Source organism: Mastigoproctus giganteus, chromosome 11 (genome assembly GCF_048544385.1).
Source record: "Mastigoproctus giganteus isolate SK-2022 chromosome 11, ASM4854438v1, whole genome shotgun sequence".
NCBI lineage: Eukaryota > Metazoa > Arthropoda > Arachnida > Uropygi > Thelyphonidae > Mastigoproctus > Mastigoproctus giganteus.
The window spans coordinates 6,279,095-6,298,979 of NC_143585.1; the positions used below are offsets into that span (position 1 = coordinate 6,279,095).

Sequence of the window (19,885 nt, forward strand, 5' to 3'; positions counted from 1 at the left end):
TGACATCCATTTAGGCCTAAACCTTGAACAATATTTCTTAGTTGGTATATAAAGCCTAGTAACTTCCAAGATAAGTTCTTTGAATGCTTCCCATTTTGAATTTGCTGTTGGTAACATCATCAGTTGGTCCCACTGTATAGAATTTAAATACTGTCTCAGTCCATCGTAGTCGCCTTTACGAAAGCAGTAACCCTTCCCTCAACCCCTAATGGTAGTTACCTCTTTGAGTAAATCCCACTTCAGCACACTGTGATTACTTCCACCTAGTGGTTCATTTATCTCAGATTCTTAATGCATGAAGAATCACTACTGATAATCAAATCAAGAGTATTACTCCCTCTAGTTGCCTCCCATGCTGATGTAGAAAACAATCATCCAATAAATTCACAAAAGCCTTGCTAGTGTGTGAGTGACCAGCCCCCAAATTCCAGTCAATATCTGGGAAATTAAAATTCCCCATTATAAGACTCTTTGATTTACTGGCCCACTCTATTTCTCTGTACAGTTTCTTATTATACTCATCAGAGTCATTAGGCCTATAGCACACTCCCACTCTCAATTTTGATCTCCCAATGCTTTTGTCACACCAAACTGACTCGACACTGCACTGTCCAGCGATGTCGACTGGCTTCACTTCCTTGGATTTTGTGTGTTTCTTAACTAATATCATAACCCCTCCTCCCTTCCTATCCTGTGTATCCTTTCTGTAGACGTTGTACTCCCCAAATTCCAGTTCTGCATTCCTTATATCTGTGTGACACCATGTCTCTCATATCCCAACAATATCTGCCTTTGATGTGTTGAGCAATATCTCAAATGTATTTACTAAACTCCTAGCATTGGTGTACCCGCAAGTATACTTGCATCTGTTTCAATTCTTAGCTACTCTAACACAATCCATGTGTTTACTTGTACCGCAATGACTACCAGCGGTCTCTGAAATATCCTGCATCTTGTTTTCCAGGCTTCTGTTCATTCCAATAGAAGCAGTGCAACAATCTCTTTCACCTCTGCCAGTGGCTACTGTTATTCTATTAGTCTTTGTCTCCCCCCAAGCTAGCAGTTTTCTGACCCACCTAACACTGCCTCGATAGCATCAGCAAATATTCTTGCACCCTTTCTATTTAAGTGTATTTCTGTTTGGATAACATTTTATTAGACAATACTTGTGAATGATTCAGAGAAGTTTAAAGGGGGTTGCACATTTTATATCCCGCAGAATTGATAAAACATGATTTTTGAAACTTTGAATTTCTGTTGAAATATCTGATGCATTTAAATCTTTATTGGTTTTAATGCAAGGTTGGAAGCAGCCTTCTGCAAAGTCAGATATATTAATTAATGCGAGTGAAGTACGAAATAGAAAATCAAATTCTGAAGAAATAGTATTCAGTTTTTCAAAACTAGTGCTGAAGTCTTTGACAAGAACATCTAAAACGTATTAATTTCAATACAAATTTTTTTGTTTTGCAGATAAGTTGAAACCGTCGGCAAATTTGTAAAGTGACATTTTTGTTTTTCTTTCTTTCTTCTGGAAATGTAGCTGGTATACCCGTTTTTTTCTGCTGGGGTAACAACGTATCCAAAAATAACTTGAAATTCATTTTCCTCTATTTCTTTGATGTTTTATCAATCTGCTTATTAATTGTATGCAAAGCTTTAGCTTGCAATGCTTTATTTACACTGTCAATGTTATGAAGAATTTTATTCCATATAGCCAATTTGCATAAAAATGGATAGTCTGTTTTTACAAGCAGACTTTGAGCAATACTGATAGTTTCCGCATTTGCCGACATATCTTCAATATCTCCCCCGATGGTATTCTCCACTTTGTCGCGTTGGGGGGGCTTGCATGTCCCAATGACCCGGAGAGCTAAGTCAGCGGTAGCTTAGCTACTGGTAGGACCTCCCAAGCCGGACAGGTCAAAGGGTAGGGGCCAGACTAAGAGAGATACCCCGGCCCTCCAGTTTGGGGGTTGCTGCAACAGGCTAGCTCCTCGTTCAGTGTAAAAAATACACAAATGCTAAAAGACCTACAAGTGAAAATGAAAATGGACTGCACTTTCAGAGAAACGTTGAGAAACGACTCGACAAACGGAAAAGGACTATGATTTTGGGATGCTGGAATATTCAAGGCCTTTCAACTAAAAGGAACTTTCTTTCAGATGAACTGCACAAATTCAAGTTAGACATCGTCATGTTATCAGAGTCAAAGAAAAAGGGATGTGGAGAGGAAATAATGGGAGAATCCTACCATTTTTGGAGTGGAGTTGATAAGAGTGAAAGAGCAAGAGCAGGAGTTTCTATTGCTGTCAAAAAGAAATTGAGACACAGCATCAAAAACTGGCAATTTATTAATGAAAGAATGATCTCATTGGAACTGAAAATATACGGGAGAGAAATATGTATTTTGGGAATATATGCCCTGACTAATGACACCGCCGATACCTTGAAGGATGAATTTTGGGAGGATCTGATAGAACTAATAGAAAAAATTCCTAAGAACAAAGAGATATTTCTAATGGGAGATTTCAATGCAGGAGTAGGAACTGAACAAAATAGCAAAGTTATTGGAAGATTTGGAGAGAAAGAGAGGAATGACAATGGAGATAGACTATGCAATCTTTGTGAACAGTTCGACTTGAGAATAAACAGCACATTTTTGCAACACAAGGATATCCATAAATATACTTGGTCACAGGAGACAAGACAAATTAGATCAGTTATAGATTACATTATTTCAAAACATTCAGGGACATATGTATTGAAAGATGTCAGAGTTTATAGAGGAGCTGAATGTGGATCTGACCATTTTCTTGTTAAAACTACACTGAAGTGGAACTCGATTAAGAAAATATGTGTGGACAACCACACAATGCAGGGAAGGAGAAATTCTACAAGTGGATCAATTTAACATTGACCTACTCCAGGACGACAGCATTAGAAACAACTTCACCCAAAGACTGGATGCTGCAATTAACATAGAGATAAAAGGTAATACGGAAGAAATCTACGAATATTTAAAAAATACTGTTAAAAAAATAGCTCATGAAATCCTAGGCAAAAAGAAGAGCAAAGGACCAAAAAAGACCTGGATTACAGAGAAAGTAAGAGCTGCTGTAGAGGAAAAGAAACTTGCATATCAGAAATGGCTGGGTGATAGGAATGATGCATATAGGAACATTTATGTTGAAAAAAAGAAAATAGCCAATCGGTTGGTAGTAGAAGCGAAAAATGAAGAATGGGAAAGGAAATGTGCAACTATTAATAGCAAATTGGGCTTCAAGCAATCAGCGAAATCGTGGAAGGTCCTTAAAGACTTGAGAAAACAGAATAAACACAATGCTGGTTTGCAATTAATACCTTTGAAAGACTGGACGGAGTATTATGAAGGACTTTTAAAAGAAGACCGGGAAGAGTTCAAGACGATGGAGGATTTTGGTGTAGAAGACTCGGACTTAAAAGTTTCTGTTAGGGAAGTGGAACTCCTGCTAAAGGAAGGAAGGAATGGCAAATCACCTGGACCTGGAGGAGTTTACATGGAACTTCTGAAATATGGAGGAAGAGGAGTGGCTGTTCTGATACAAAAACTGTTAAATAGTATACTGAGAGGAGAAGAAATACCGAAAGAAATGATAACAGGATATATTACATCAATTTATAAGAAGGGTGATCGGAAAAGCTGTTCAAATTACAGAGGAATATGCGTCCTGAACCCGCTGTTAAAGATCCTTGGAAAATGGATCAGGAACCATTTAGAAGCCCGAATCGAGGTATCAGAAGAACAAAGTGGTTTTTCAGCTAGGAGGTCATGTATAGATCATATCTCAACAGTACAACAGATCCTTGAAAAATGCCAATCAAAAGGAAAAAAAAATCTTTATGATTTTCATTGACCTTGAAAAGGCATATGACAGTGTTCCAAGAAAACTCTTATGGGAAGCACTGAAAGAGGCAAATATTGATGGACAACTGATTAACATTATTAAGGCAATTTACAGGAATAATAGATGCAGAATTAAAGTGGGATCAGCTTTGTCACCTGAATTCCACACTTCAAAAGGCTTATTACAAGGTTGTTGCATGTCGCCAACACTTTTCAAAATTTATATTGACATCTGCTTAAGATCCTGGTCAAAAAAATGTAATAAAATGGGATTGCCGATTAATAAGAACACCTATATTCACAATTTACTTTTTGCAGATGATCAGGTGGTGATAGCACAAGACTTAGAAGATGCAAAGTATGCATGTCGTCAATTGTTTGAGGAATATAAACAATGGGGTCTAAAAATCAATTTTAGCAAGACTGAAATGTTGTCTTCAGGGCCAGGACACGTTCTAAATATTGCAGGTTTTAAAATCAAACAAGTCGATAAATTCAAATATCTGGGATCAATCTTACAAAGTGATGGATCATCCCAAGCAGAGATCAATAAGAGAATTACAGACGGTAGAAAGGCTATCGGCATGTTAAACTCTGTTCTGTGGAGCAAAAATATCCTAAATAAAACAAAGAAACTTATATTCCAAACGATTGTACAAAGTCTTCTATTGTATGGAGCGGAAACCTGGACATTGAATAGGTGAGTGGAAAACAAATTGCTCTCCACAGAAATGGATTTTTGGAGACGCTCAGCAGGAACTTCCAGAAGAGACAGAAAACGGAATGAAGACATAAGGCAAAAAATGAAAGTGAGAAAGACTGTTATTGACACCATCAAAGAAAAGCGTCTAACATGGCATGGACATGTAAAACGGATGCAAGAAAACAGATATCCAAAGGCTATCCTGGAATGGATACCTCCTGGAAGAAGGAGAAGAGGAAGACCTAGGAGGACGTGGATGGATGGAGTACGGAAGTGCATGACAGCACGAGGCTTAACCGACCAAGACACCTTGAACTGCACTTTATGGCGGAAAAATATTCCTAACAAGAAATAACTTGTAGGCTGAGGAAACCCATTGTAAATGGAAACACTCCTCTTGAAGAAGAAGATCTTCAATATTAATAAGCGTTCATGAACTTTTATCTGTAAGAACAAAGATTTTATAGCTTGTTCTTTGGATGACGATCTTCTGTCTGTATGTCCTTTAAGTGTAGGGCTACCAGACATCCTCATTTCCAAGGACATGTCCTGGTTTTTAGGGCGTCCTCGCAGATTTTACACTTGCGTCCTATTTTTTTGTAATTTAAAAAATCATCTCATCATAAAATGAATGTTCATTAAATGTTCTGTGCGTTGCACCTTCGGTCCACACAACAGAATAAATCTCGTGCTCTGCCCTCGGCTGGGGCTCCCCAAGTCTGGCCAGCAAACCTTCTCTCTCTCTTCTTTTTATTTTAATAATTATTATTTTTAATTATATATATATATATATATTTTTTTTTTTTTTTCCCTCTCTAACAATTATCCTGGATTGGGGCTCCCCTGAGCTAGGCGAGTCCTCCTCCTCTCCTTCCCCCTCTTCACTTTGCACTTATTTTCTTTTCCTCTCTGGAAGCGGTTGTCCAGGTAATCGCTGTTTCTTGGTAGCCAAAACACTACACTACACGCAGAACACATATAAGCTCGCAGACAAATTTTTTATGTTCTATCAGTTTCTCCCATGCTGGATGAAAAATTTATTTTATATATATTTTTTTTCTCTCTTACCCCCCTCTTCCTTTATCCTGTTCAACTGGAACCTTCTTTTTTTTTTTTTTTTTCCTACATGACACACACTGGCCTTACCTTGACAGAGTCTGTAAAAACTGAACAGAGCAACGAGGCAGAGATGAACTTCTGTTCTAGAAGCCACCCATACAAAAACACAAAATACAAATACAACAGAATAAATAAAAATAATGTGCTAGTTGCATTAAGTGGACTATATTAACAGAAAATTTTACCTTTTTATTATCCCCAAATTACACACGTGGGCAACACAACTTCATCATTTGTCTACTTGAAAATCGATGATAGTAGATTATTTGACCAATTTATGAATTTTAAGGAATTTGTTTCTGAGAAAAAGAAAGATGATAATTCAGAAAATTTATTAGCCAATAGAAAGTCAGCTGAATATTTTAATCAATGCAAGAGTACCGAAGTATGTTCCGAGCTTTTAAAAATTTCTCAATATACATTTTCTATTTTTGTTCACAATAGAAACATAGAGAGTGTATTTTTGTTAAATCAATGGAGTAACATTAGAAATAAAATGGAAACAAATAACTGTAAACAGTATTTTATTGGTTACTTATAATTTGAAAATGGATTGTAAAACATTTTATAATTACTTTCGTTGTAATCCAAACTTACTGAAAATGATTGTCAGTAACGATAAACAAGTATTGAATTTTTTAATAATAAATATAATTTTTAAATATCCTTGTTTCTAAAACTAAAAATGTCCTAGTTTTTGAATACTAGATCTGGTAACCCTAAATTAGTTGAAATCTTCAAAGCATTCATTAAAATTTCTCAGCGACTAGTGGAACAAGAAAAAAAAAAGTAAATATTTTTTGAACGCCACCAAAAAAACTTATGTACGCCCTTATATTTTGAAACATTTCCTTCACAGTGAAGGCCTCGATGCTGTTTCAAAATCTATCAATGTTTCATCTTCAGAAAATTTATTTAATATCTCAGGTGCCCTCATTTCTGCATCCCCCCTCTCCAAGACATTGCTACCATCACTAGTTCTTTGAATACTGTCCAAACTGTCAGAACCACTCGGATATTCAGCTACTATGACCATGTAAACTTAGACAGGAAATATTTACCGGAAGGCGTGGTTCACTCACTTCTCCGAAAAACAGATGACTGCTTGCCGGAATAAAGGTGAACCACAACACAGGTTAACCAGAGTCTATTATCCATCTCGGGATTGTGCATTAATCTTCTGACTGGCTATGTAAAGCATATTCTAGCGGGAATTCTCAGTATGTGGGGGTTTTATGGGCACCACTGACATTGCGCAACAGTATCCCCCTAACACCTTAATTCTAATTGCTTAAAGGTCAGAGGTGGGAACAGTGCATACAAAGTTAAGTCTGTCATAATGCGTTTGTTATATGGAAATTTCCTCCATTCTACGGAAACTATTTTAAACATGTAATTACCAAGAGGAATTGAAAAATAAATTCGCTATAAAGAAGTTCGTTAAACAGAGTTCCGACTGTAATTAAATCAAAAACGAAGCAATTTTAAAATACATAACTGGTCGAATGCGCCCTTAAAATGCTGCAGGGGGGTGCCTCTCGCCCAACCCTAGTTCCCAGCTCTGGATACTCAATAATTGAATTCAGGATTTAATTTGTAACATAAATGATCGTTTCAACAATGGGCTCGCAAATTTTGAAAAAAAATTAACAATGGGCTCTTGCGAGCCCACTATAGCTCACCACTGGGTACGACCAGGCTGCCATGCACGGAAACTGAACTTGGCCTGTTACAACACAAGATCGCTCATCGGTAAAGACAGGATATTAGAGCTGGAAAAGGAAGTAGAAAATGTGAATTGCAATATCATCGATCTGGCTGAAAGAAGAAGAAATGAATCACTATCACTTATAAGTTTATCAAGTGGAAAATCTGCTGTACACCAATGAAAACAGTGAAAGAAGAGAAGGTGGAGTTGGCTTTCTGGTCCATAAAGATATATAAAACAACATTTTGGAATTCAGAAGTACATCACCAAGGGTGTCAAGACTACTACTCAGGATTTCTAAGAGATACAAGCTAAAGTTTATAATGATTTATGCACCAACATGGAGCCATGATGATGAAGAGGTTGAAGAAATGTACACAGAAATTGAGAGTCTTCTAGACGAGCAGAAAACCCACTACACCATCATTAGGGGGGGATTTCAATACTAAGGTTGGAAAGAGACAAAACAGTGTAGAAAGGGGAATTATAGGAAATTTTGGAATTGTTGAAAGAAATGAAAGAGGTGAAAGACTTGTGGAATTTGCAGAATCTTAAGGATTGTCGGTAATGAACACTTTTTTTTCGTGAAAAGGGTTAAGAAAGTGGATATGGAAGAGCCCAAATGGATTAACAACTAATGAAATCGACTTCATCCTCACTAACAGAAGATATATTGTGAATGATGTTACCATCCTGAACAAGGTTGGAAATGTTGGAAGTGATCACAGAATGGTAAGGTGCACACTTGATGTAGATGTAAAAAAAGAAAGGAAAAAACTGACTCCAGTAAATAATACGAAGGTCTTTGAGATAACAGAAGAGGAGAAAAAGCAGTATGTACTGCTTTTTCTCCTCTTGAAATGGATGGCCATTGCACAAAACAGAAGGAACTGGAAATATGCTGAAGAGGCATTCATCCTTTTTCTCCTCTTAAGTTCCCCTTGAACTTAAGAACAAGTTTGAGCTTCTGCAGATTGCTCAGGACCAAGATATTGACGAAGAATATTACAACTTTCTGAAAGTGATAAAGCCCAAGAAACCTATAAGTAAAAAAAGAAGAAAAAATTAGTCATGAAACACTTTTCATGATGAACCGAAGGCGACAAATGAAGAGAAAGATAAACACTGACAAGGAGAAAATTCAGTATACTGAGTTGTGCAAAGCCATTAGAAAGAGACTCAGAGAGGGCATTAGCATTAGTAGAGGCATACAATACAAGAAAGCAAGCTTATGCAGCATCAGCCAAAAAAAAAAAAAAAAAACCACCTCCCATTTCATCCCTCCATTCGTTCCAAATACCTGTCCAGCTCAGCTTTAAATTTATTTAGGCTATCAATTTTTGCAACAAAAGATGGAAGTCTGTTCCACCAATCAACTACCCGCTGGCTAAAGCCATTACCCATTTCCGAGAATGGGTAACAACAGCCTTCTCTACTGGGGAAGCGTTACCTATTGGAGGAATTTGAGTTTTTGAGTGGTGTGAGTTGAAGAGTTACTGTCCCTTTCATTCTTCGACATGTTTCTTTTCCTCTTCCACTACTACTATTACTTTCCCTCTACCTTTTTGCTTTTCTATGTCTAATAGGGACAAATGGTTTGAATTTTATAATTCATTTGTTTGATAGATCTGGTCCAATGGGTTTTTTTTTCACATTAAATTCACAATAGCCTTGAAACATGTCTGGGTGGTGGTACTCACCGATAATAAGTAACAATAGTCTTCTCTATTAGTGAAGCGTTACTTATTCGAGGTAGTGCATTATCATGGCAACTTGTCGTGAAGGCAGAGCACAATATGAGAAAGAGCAAATGATGCCCACAACAACTACTTTGTAGTTTTTTAAGAGTTGTCTATGGTGTATCTACACACCGATATTATATGAATTATTATGAACTAATTATATTGACAGGAATATGCCAGAAGGTTCCATCACAAGTAATTGCCCAGAAATATGAATACTACTATGAGTCTGCCCTTGCAGCAGCACTTTAGAAGCCAGTATTGGTTGCAATTGAAAATTTGGACTTTCAACATGGGTTGGTGGTTGGCTGCCACATCAGTTAACCTTTCTGTGTGTGCAATTGCAAATTCTCTGAACCTGTAAAAATCTGCTGTTGCAGATGTTATTCATAGGTGAATGAGTATAAGTGATAAAAAAAAGTAGTAGTCTGGACAGCCTTACAAAATCAGAGAACGTGTTTAATAAACTATTTAAAGAGAGCACTTCTTGGTTCACACTTTATCTGCAGAAAACATCATGGAGCAGAACTAAGAGCATGTTAACAGTATGTTTACCATCCATAAGGAACTATACAGTATAGCCCTAGGTTCAGTTGGGCAGCTGTACATATGCCTAAAATTGTGGTCACCAGTGCAAAGCAGTGTTTGGAATAGTGTTGCTGTCAATGTTCCTAGACTCTTGAACAGTAGCAGAAAGTGCTATGGAGTGGTAAATCTTGTGCAGTATTTCATTCCAATTGAATATGCTTGGGTGTTCTCTGATGTGGTCAGTGAACACAGGTATCTGACTATAGGTATCTTATTAACACAGAAAACACATTTCTGTCTTCATTCTGAATGTAATAATTTGTTAATACTTTAAATATTTACTTGAAACTTAGACCGTCAATACATTCTGGGACCTATTTTAATACTCTCTTCAGTGGCTAAAGGGTACCTAAATAAACTTAAAAAATAAAATTAAAACTTACATTCTGTACTTGGTGCCATTTAACATAGACTACTTGTGCCTGGCCTACAAACTGATGCATGGCTATCAAAAAAGTGGCAGTAATCCTGAAGAACCTGCACATTGTCCTTGGTACTTATTGCATATTTTTGTAAGTTTTCCCAAAGATTTTTAAAAATTGTTTGTCTTTTATGGTGAGAAACATATCTTGAATTGATTCTTACACCAATGCAAACAGTACTTATCTAATTGTGGGGTATTTGGTTTTTGTAATATCGAAATATTACAAATGTCTCTTTGGGAGATACGTTTGTTCTTATTTTAGACATTTTATATTTCTGATATGAAATGTGGAATTGTAGGATAAGTATTATAATGGCACAGTATCTCAAAGAATGCTCAAGTCTCAATGTGTGGATAGATTTTTGTAATTCTCCAAAGTTGATAAAAGCAGAATTACCTTAATGCATTGATTATTGATACTAGTGATACTCCGGCTTAGATATAAAATAAATATATATACTTTTCCAGACAAGCTTGTAGGGATTTTTGTAAGCAAAGACTGCTGTTTTAACTTATGTTACGAAGAATTCCTCTATAATAATTCAAAATATATTACTATTGAAAATTAAAATTGATTGATAAAAATAAAACTAATACTGATTTTCATGTAGAGGAATGTCAGAATTCTTTCTCTGTTTGGCTGCTTGAACTGTGCATTTGGCTTTCTTATTATTGGTCCAGTTTCTTTTATTCCATTGAAACAGTGAGTATTTTTTTACGATGTATTACAGTTATTCTAAATAAAATTTATAGAGTGCTTTAAAACATCCTTGTGAACTTCATTTTTTAAATTTTATCTTAATAATCATTATCTTGTTGCATTATTTGAATTAGTTGCTTATTGTTGTAGTAGTAGTGGCAGTGGCATGTGATGCAAGAAAGCAAGCATATGAGCTTATGCAGCATCAGTCAAAAAAAAAAAAAAAAAAAAAAAAAAATTACAAAACAATCCCCTCTAAATATTTGTCCAGTTCCTCCTTAAATTTATTTAATCTATCAACTTCCACAACGACAGATGGAAGTTTGTTCCACCAATTAACCACCCGCCGGCTAAAGGCAAATTTCCGCACATCTATTCTACATCTGTTCTTCCTCAATTTCAATTTATGCGTAGGTTCGTAATCTGAACAAGTGGAAGAATCCCATCAGAATTCAGCGTGCTCAACCCATTCAAGGACTTATACACCTCAATCAGATCACCTCACAGGTGCCTAGTCTCTAGCTGCTGCAATTTGCAGAACTTAAGCCTCTCCTGGTAAGAGGATCCCTTCATTTCCCTCACCAATCTTGTTGCCCTTCTCTGTACACGCTCAAGCAAATCTACATCCTTCCTAAAATGAGGCCTCAAGACCTGCACGCAGTACTCAAGGCGTGGCCTGAACATTGCCTTATTCAGAGGAACAATCACCTTCTTTTCCCTGCTAACAAAATTCCTGTATATCATTGACAACACCCCATGACCTGCCCTGGCAGCCTGTCTGCATTTCTCAAAAAACTTCTTGTCTGACTGCACAATTACTCCCAGGTCTTATTCATTTTCTACCTCCTTAAGTGTAGTACCACACAGTTGGTACGTTTCTCTGGGTTTACTTTTACCCATACGCAGTGCTTTGCATTTGTCAATGTTAAACTTCAGTTGCCACTTCTGAGCCCATCTGCCCAAATTATCTAAATTCTGTTGCAGTAAAACACTTCCATCACTGTCATTAACAACCCTACCAACCTTTGTATCATCTGCAAACTTCGATACTAAGCCTGATATACCTTCATCAATATCATTGACAAATATACAAAACAACAGTGACCCAACACCGAACCCTGTGGGACTCCACTAATAACATTAGTCCACGAAGAGCAGCACCCATTGATTACCACCCTCTGTCTTCTCCCACTCAACCATTCTTTTATCCATTGTAGCAACTTACCCTTAATACCATTCTGCGCCAATTTGTACAGTAGTCTTCCACGTGCAACAGTGTCAAAAGCTTTCCTGAAATCCAAGTATATGATATCAAATTATTTTTTGCATCCAGTTCCTTTGTAACCACATCATAATAACCAATCAAATTTGTCAGACAAGACTTTCCCTTAACAAACCCATGCTGTATCTGAATTATTGCTGCAGTCTTGTCTAGATGATCCTGCAATGCATCTTTAACCAGCGACTCCATTATTTTACCCGGAACAGAAGTTAAACTAACTGGTGTGTAATTACTCGTGTCACCCTTTGATCCCCCTTTGTGAATTGGGGATACATTTGAACATCTCCAATCCGTGGGGACCTCCCCTGAGTCTAAGGATGCTCTCATAATTATGGCTAAAGGTTTGCTTACTTCCTTTGCCGCCTCCTTTAATATAACTAGATAGATCCCATCCACCCCAGGTGCCTTTCTTATGTTTAACTTCAACAATATCTCCTCCACTTTGTTCTCAGTTATTACAAAATCATTAAGCACCCTGTTACAATTTGATAACCTTGTGGCATTTTCAAACCTTAATAACTCATGTGTGAATGTAGATGAAAAATACTCATTCAGTTTGTTTGCTATCTGGGCAGGATCATCAACAGTCGAACCATTGATATCAAGTGGACCAATCAGATTCATCCCCTTCCTTTTAGGTTTATATAAGTAAAGAAATCCTTGCTGTTTTTCTTAGCATCCTTTGCTAAAGATTTCTCATAATCTGCCTTCGCCTGCCTAACCTCCTTTATGATTTGATTACAGACTAGCTTATATATATCATCTGTGTCCCCTGATTATTTATATGCATCCCATGCATTTTTCTTCTCTGCCATGAGTCTCATTAACATTAGCATTAGTAGAGGCATATGATGCAAGAAAGGAAGCTTATTCAGCATCAGCCAAAAAAAAAAAAAAAAACACACCACTCCCATTTCATCCCTCCGTTCGTTCGAAATACCTGTCCAGTTGAGCCTTAAATTTTTTTAGGCTATCAACTTCAACAACAAGTGACGGAAGTCGGTTCCACCAACCAACCACCCGCTGGCCAAAGGCAAATTTCCGCACATCTATCCGCCATCCGTCCTCATCCGACATCATTAGTTCAGTTGACAAACATTTAGGCCTAAACCTTGAACAATATTTCTTAATAGGTATGAAACGTTTAGTAGCTTCCACTATTAATTCCTTGAATACTTCCCACTTAGAATTTGCTGTTGGTAACATCATCAGTTGGTCCCACTGTACAGAATTTAAAATCTATCACCTTTACGGAAGCAAAAACCCCTTCCTTTACCCCTGATGGTAATTATATCTTTAAGTAAATCCCACATCAGTACACAGATCACTGCCACCTAATGGTTTCTTTATCTGCAAATTCTTAATACACAAATGATCACTGCTGATAACCAAATCAAGAGTATTACCCTCTCTGTTTGCCTCTCGAACATGCTGCTGCAGAATACAATCTGACATACCCTGGTCCTATTCCATCTATCCTTTTTACACAATATATTCCTCGTCTTTCTGACAATAGAGTCACCCACGATAACTAACTCCTCTGGGACCAGCGCATTCTGCCTTGGAGGTTGCCGCTGTGTTTCCTGTCAAGCTCTCAGCTGCCCCATTGAGTTGGGCAGCTGAGAGCTTGACGGGCCCCTCATATTGTGGGCCAGTTGTAATCTACAGTTTGCATATTGTTGATTCAAGCTTTAGCATTAGCATTAGCATTAGTAGAGGCATATGATGCAAGAAAGCAAGCTTATTCAGCATCAGCCAAAAAAAAAAAAAAAAAAAAAACCCCTCCCATTTCACCCCTCCGTTCGTTCGAAATACCTGTCCAGTTGAGCTTTAAATTTGTTTAGGCTATCAACTTCAACAACAAGTGATGGAAGTCGGTTCCACCAACCAACCACCCGCTGGCCAAAGGCAAATTTCCGCACATCTATCCGACATCCGTCCTTCCTCAATTTGAATTTATGCCCTCTGAGGTGATTATTCTGAGAAAGATGAAGAATCCCATTGGCATTGAGCATGCTCAAACCATTCAAAGCCTTATACACCTCTATCAGATCACCTCGCCGGTGCCTAGTCTCCAGACTCTGTAATTTGCAAAACTTAAGCCTTTCTTCGTAAGAGCAACCCTTTGTTCCATTTACTAATCTTGTTGCCCTTCTCTGTACCCGTTCCAGCAGCTCTACATCCTTCTTGAAATGAGGCCTCCAGACCTGTATACAGTACTCAAGATGTGGCCTAACCATTGCCTTATACAAGGGAATAATCACCTCCTTATCCCTGCTGGAAAAATTCCTGTATATATTTGACAAGACACCATGAGCTACTCTTGCAGCTCGTCTGCACTGCTCAGAGCACTTCATATCTACCTGCACAATTACCCCCAGGTCCTTTTCATTCTCCACCACTCTCAGTGTAGTACCGCAGAGTTGATACATTGCTCTGGGGTTACTGTTACCCATATGTAGTACTTTACATTTGTCAATGTTAAACTTCATTTGCCACCTCTCAGCCCATCTGTTCAACCTTCCCAGATCCTGTTGCAGCAGCATAGCGTCAGTAGTGTCCTGAACGACCCTGCCAACCTTTGTATCATCTGCAAACTTAGACATTAAACTTAATATCCCATCATCAATATCATTCATAAACACCGAAAACAACAATGGACCCAACACTGAACCTTGAGGAACTCCACTAATAACATTAGTCCACGTTGAGCAGTGTCCATTGATTACCACTCTCTGTCTTCTGCCACTCAACCATCCCCTTATCCATAGCAGCAATTTGCCTCCAATGCCACACTGCTCCAATTTGTGCAGCAGTCTACCATGTGCAACAGTATCAAAAGCCTTTCTAAGATCCAAATATATAATATCAAAGTTATTCCCTGCATCCAGTTCTTTTGTGACTACATCATAGTATCCAATCAAATTGGTCAGGCAAGACTTGCCCTTAACAAAACCATGCTGCGTCTGAGCTATAACTGAATTCTTGTCTAGATGATCCTGCAGTGCTTCTTTAACCAGTGCCTCCATTAATTTACCTGGAACAGAAGTTAAACTAACAGGTCTATAATTACTTGTGTCAGCCTTTGATCCTCCTTTGTGAATTGGGGTTACATTTGCACATCTCCAGTCTATGGGTACCTCCCCTGAGTCCAAAGAAGCTCTCATAATTATGGCTAGGGGTTTGCATACTTCCTTTGCTGCCTCCTTTAATATAACTGGATAGATCCCATCCACCCCAGGTGCCTTTTTTATGTTTATCCTCAACAATCTCTCCTCCACTTTCCTCTCAGTTATTACAAAATCATCCAGCTCACTGCCAATGTTTACTTTACCTACATCATTCTCCTTCCTGAATAACTCCTCATGCGTGAATGTAGATGCAAAATACTCGTTTAGATTGTTAGCCACCTGAGCAGGATCCTCAACTGTTGAACCATCAATATCCAGTGGACCAATCTGATTCATCCCTTTCCTTCTCGAGTTCAAGTATGTAAAGAACTCCTTTCTGTTTTTCTTTGCATCCTCTGCCAAGGATTTTTCGTAGTCTGCCTTTGCCTGCCTAATCTCCTTTGTGACTTGGTTACAGACCAACTTATATCTATCATAGGCTTCCATGTCACCCATTAATTTGTATGTATCCCATGCATTTTTCTTCTCTGCCACATGTCTCATTAGTCCATCTGACAACCATTTAGGCCTAAACCTTGAACAATATTTCTTAGTTGGTATGTAAAGCCTGGTAGCCACCAAGATTAGTTCCTTGAATGCTTCCCATTTTGAGTTTGCTGTTGGTAACATCATCAGTTGGTCCCACTGTATAGAATTTAAATACTGTCTCAGACCATCATAGTCGCCTTTACGAAAACAAAAACCCTTCCCTTTACCTCTGATGGTAGTTACCTCCTTGAGTAAATCCCACTTCAACACACTGTGATCACTGCCACCTAGTGGTTCATTTATCTGCAGGTTCTTAATGCATGAAGAATCACTACTGATAATCAGATCAAGAGTATTGCTCCCTCTTTTTGCCTCACGAACATGCTGATGTAGAAAACAATCATCCAATAAATCCACAAAAGCCTTGCTAGTGTGCGAGTGACCAACCCACAAATTCCAGTCAATATCTGGGAAATTAAAATCCCCCATTATAAGACTCTCTGATTTACTGGCCCACTCTATTTCCCTGTACAATATATTATTATACTCATCAGAGTCATTAGGCCTATAGCACACTCCTACTCTCAATTTTGATTTCCCTATGCTTATGTCACACCAAACTGACTCGACACTGCCCTGTCCATCGATGTCAACTGGCTTCACTTCCTTTGACTTTATGTGTTTCTTAATTAATAGCATAACCCCTCCTCCCCTCCTGTCCTGTCTATCCTTTCTATATACATTGTATTCCCCAAATTCCAGTTCCGCATTACTTATATCTGTGTGACACCACGTCTCTGATATCCCAACAATATCTGCCTTTGATGTTTTGAGCAATACCTCAAATTCATCAAATTTATTTACCAAACTCCTAGCATTGGTGTACACGCAGGTATAAATGCACCTGTTTCTATTCTTAGCTACCCTAACACAACCCATGTGTTTACTTGTACCGCAATGACTCCCAGCAGTCTCTGAAATATCCTGCATCTTGTTTTTCAGGCTTCTGCTCATTTCAATAGACGCAGTGCAAGAATCACTTCAACCTCTGCCAGTGGCTACTGTTAATCTATTAGTCCTTGTATCCCCCCCAACTAGCAGTTTTCCGACCCACCTAACACTGCCTCGACAGCATCAGCAAAAATTCTTGCACCCTTTCTATTTAAGTGTATCCCATCCCTGTAGAAGCAATCTCTCCTGTTAACAAGTACAGTCCAGGCTGAAAAAAATTCTACCCCTTGAGCCTTGCACAATCCCTCCAGGGCCGAATTGATCGACAAGGCTCTCATCATATACTCCCTCCTATCGTGTCTGGGCAGAATTGCAGACACTTTCAAGTTCAACCCTAATTCACGGCTTTTTTTCAACAGTGACCTGTACTTGCTAAGTAATTCCGCCGGTCTCCTACTCTTAATATCATTTGTGCCAACGTGTACAACTATATCACCTTTTGTGCCCTTAAAAGATGATATCCGCTCTACAACGTCATCAACCTTTGCCCCTGGCAGACATACCCTGGTCCTATTCCACCTATCCTTTTTACAAAGCATGTTCCCCGTTTCCCTGACAATAGAGTCACCAACAACTACTAGTTCCTGTGGGACCAGCGCATTCTGCCTAGGGGGCTGCCCCTGTGTTGCCTGATGACCAAGTGCAAGCTCTGGCGTTGATGTGGGAAGCTGAGAGCTTGATGGGCCCCTCAATTTATTTCCTTCGAGGGCATGCACCCTGTCCTTCAAGGTCTCATAAAGGCCAATAACAACGCTGAGTTGTCGCCTGATTTCCTTGCACTCCTTACATCGTGCACACACAAAGACATCCCCCTTGGCAGTATCATGTCCCGTACCCGACTGCTCCGCAAACATCAAGCAAACAGTGCATTTTAATAGACTGTGATTCAGAGGGCAACTGCCCCCCTCAGTTTTCCCCTGAACCACAGCACTCCCATTAGCTTGAGCCTTTTGCTTTGCTGCTCTGGTCAGAGTCATGATTCCAATTTAATTCAATAAAATTTAAAACGAAAATTAAATCCTTAAGTTATATCCCAAAACAGTTATGTTATATATATATATATATATATATATATATTTTTTTTTTTTTTTTTTCGGTATCTAGTGTTCCCTTTATACAACTTCCGTATCACGTGTACCACTATAGTTATGTATTAATTATTTGTTACAATTAAGTCGTTATATATATTTATAGAGTTAAAAATACAATTTAATTGACAATAAAGTTTATCAAGATTAATAGATTTACTGATTAATTGACAATATTATATTATGCAGTATACTACACTAAGCTTATGCTATCGTGTAAAAATGGCGGGAATTCACGAACGGTATTTCTACTGACTCGTAAGTATTGATTAGCTTCGAAATCTCGCTATCTCAATTTAGAATAAACTAAGGATCCTGACTAGGTCTATAATCTACTTATAGAAGATAATTTGATATAACAATTGGTTAATAAATCGACTAAATTTGGTTAAAAGACCTCTTGTTCAGTTTGTGACACGTGGATTTGATACCGTTACCGATACTAAGTAATATCTACGAAATCTCTGTCTAAGTTAAACTTTAAACTAAGTATCGTAACTAGGAATATAAAGCTACTCTAGAAAATAAGTTAATATGACAATTTAAACTAATAAAGCAGAAAATAAATCAGGAAAAACTTCTCTGTTTGAAGAGCTTTAAGGAGCAATGTCTGCACAGGCTAAGCTCGCACCCAGACTTAGCTTATGCTAAGTTCAGAAATATTCATTGTACTTTCAATTGGTAGGTTAATTACAGTTGATTAGTTAATCTTACTATTTATACCTGATATCTATTATACCTAACAGAAAGCTATTAATATACCTATTCTTTGTCTATAATATACCTAATATCATTGGCAATAAAGATTTATTTATTTAGACTACAATAAGTAACTACAAATAAGTAACGTTTCAAATAAGTTAATGGATAAATGACACTCTTCATTTGTCAGTTGTGTCAAAGTAACACTAGTATTATCTTAACCTTCAGGATCTGATACATTAAATAGCATAAAGTGCTATTTAGTGTCATCTCTTTTGATTGAGCGTTAATTTATTTGTTTTCTCTTTGTAATGATTACAGTTCTAGGAATTATTGTGAATGTTGTTATTTACAAAAATTGTTTTCCTGTATAGTAGTTCATAAATTGGAAGTTAATAAATTTGGAGAAATTTTCTAATATGCATACTGAGAGGATGCATGCCAAAAACAGAGTTTTGTATCTTTTTTACAGTGTTATTGATGCATTGTTTTTATTTAGCATTAGCATTAGTAGAGGCATTTGATGCAAGAAAGCAAGCTTATGCAGCATCAGCCAAAAAAAATAAAAAATAATAAAAAAATAAATAAATAAATAAAAAAAAAAATAACCACTTCTACTTCACCCCTCTGTTCGTTCGAAATACCTGTCCAGCTGAGCCTTAAACTTATTTAGGCTATCAACTTCCATGACAAGGGATGGAAGTCTGTTCCACCAACCAACCACCTGCTGGCTAAAGGCAAATTTCCACATGTCTATCGTACATCTGTCTTTCCTCAATTTGAATTTATGCCCTCTCAGGTGATTATTCTGAGCAAGAGGGAGAATCCCATCAGCATTGAGCATGCTCAAACCATTCAAGGGTTTATACACCTCTATCAGATCACCTTGCTGGTGGCTAGTCTCCAGACACTGTAATTTGCAAAACTTAAGCCTTTCTTCGTAAGAGCACCCCTTTGTTCCATTCACTACTCTTGTTGCCCTTCTCTGTACTCGTTCCAGCAGCTCTACATCCTTCTTGAAATAAGGCCTTGAAATGTATACAGTACTCTAGGTGTGGTCTGACCATTGCCTCATACAAGGGAATAATCACCTCCTTATCCCTGCTAGAAAAATTCCTATATATCATTGACAATACACCATGAGCTACTCTTGCAGCCCGTCTGCACTGCTCAGAGCCTGCACAACCACCCCCAGGTCCTTTTCATTCTCTACCACTGTCAGTGTAGTACCACAGAGTTGATACGTTGCTCTGGGGTTGCTGTTTCCCATATG

At 37.9% G+C, this 19,885-nt stretch overlaps 1 protein-coding gene across 1 annotated transcript in view; it reads left to right on the forward strand.

Moving 5' to 3' along the window:
• Nucleotides 1–19,885, forward strand: part of LOC150077667 (MFS-type transporter SLC18B1-like) — a 227,083-nt gene that overhangs the window by 132,338 nt on the left and 74,860 nt on the right. Inside the window, exon 8 of the mRNA XM_090385198.1 lies at nt 10,782–10,873. Coding sequence (XP_090241324.1) covers nt 10,782–10,873 — 92 coding nt within the window. The remainder of the gene's footprint in view (nt 1–10,781; nt 10,874–19,885) is intronic.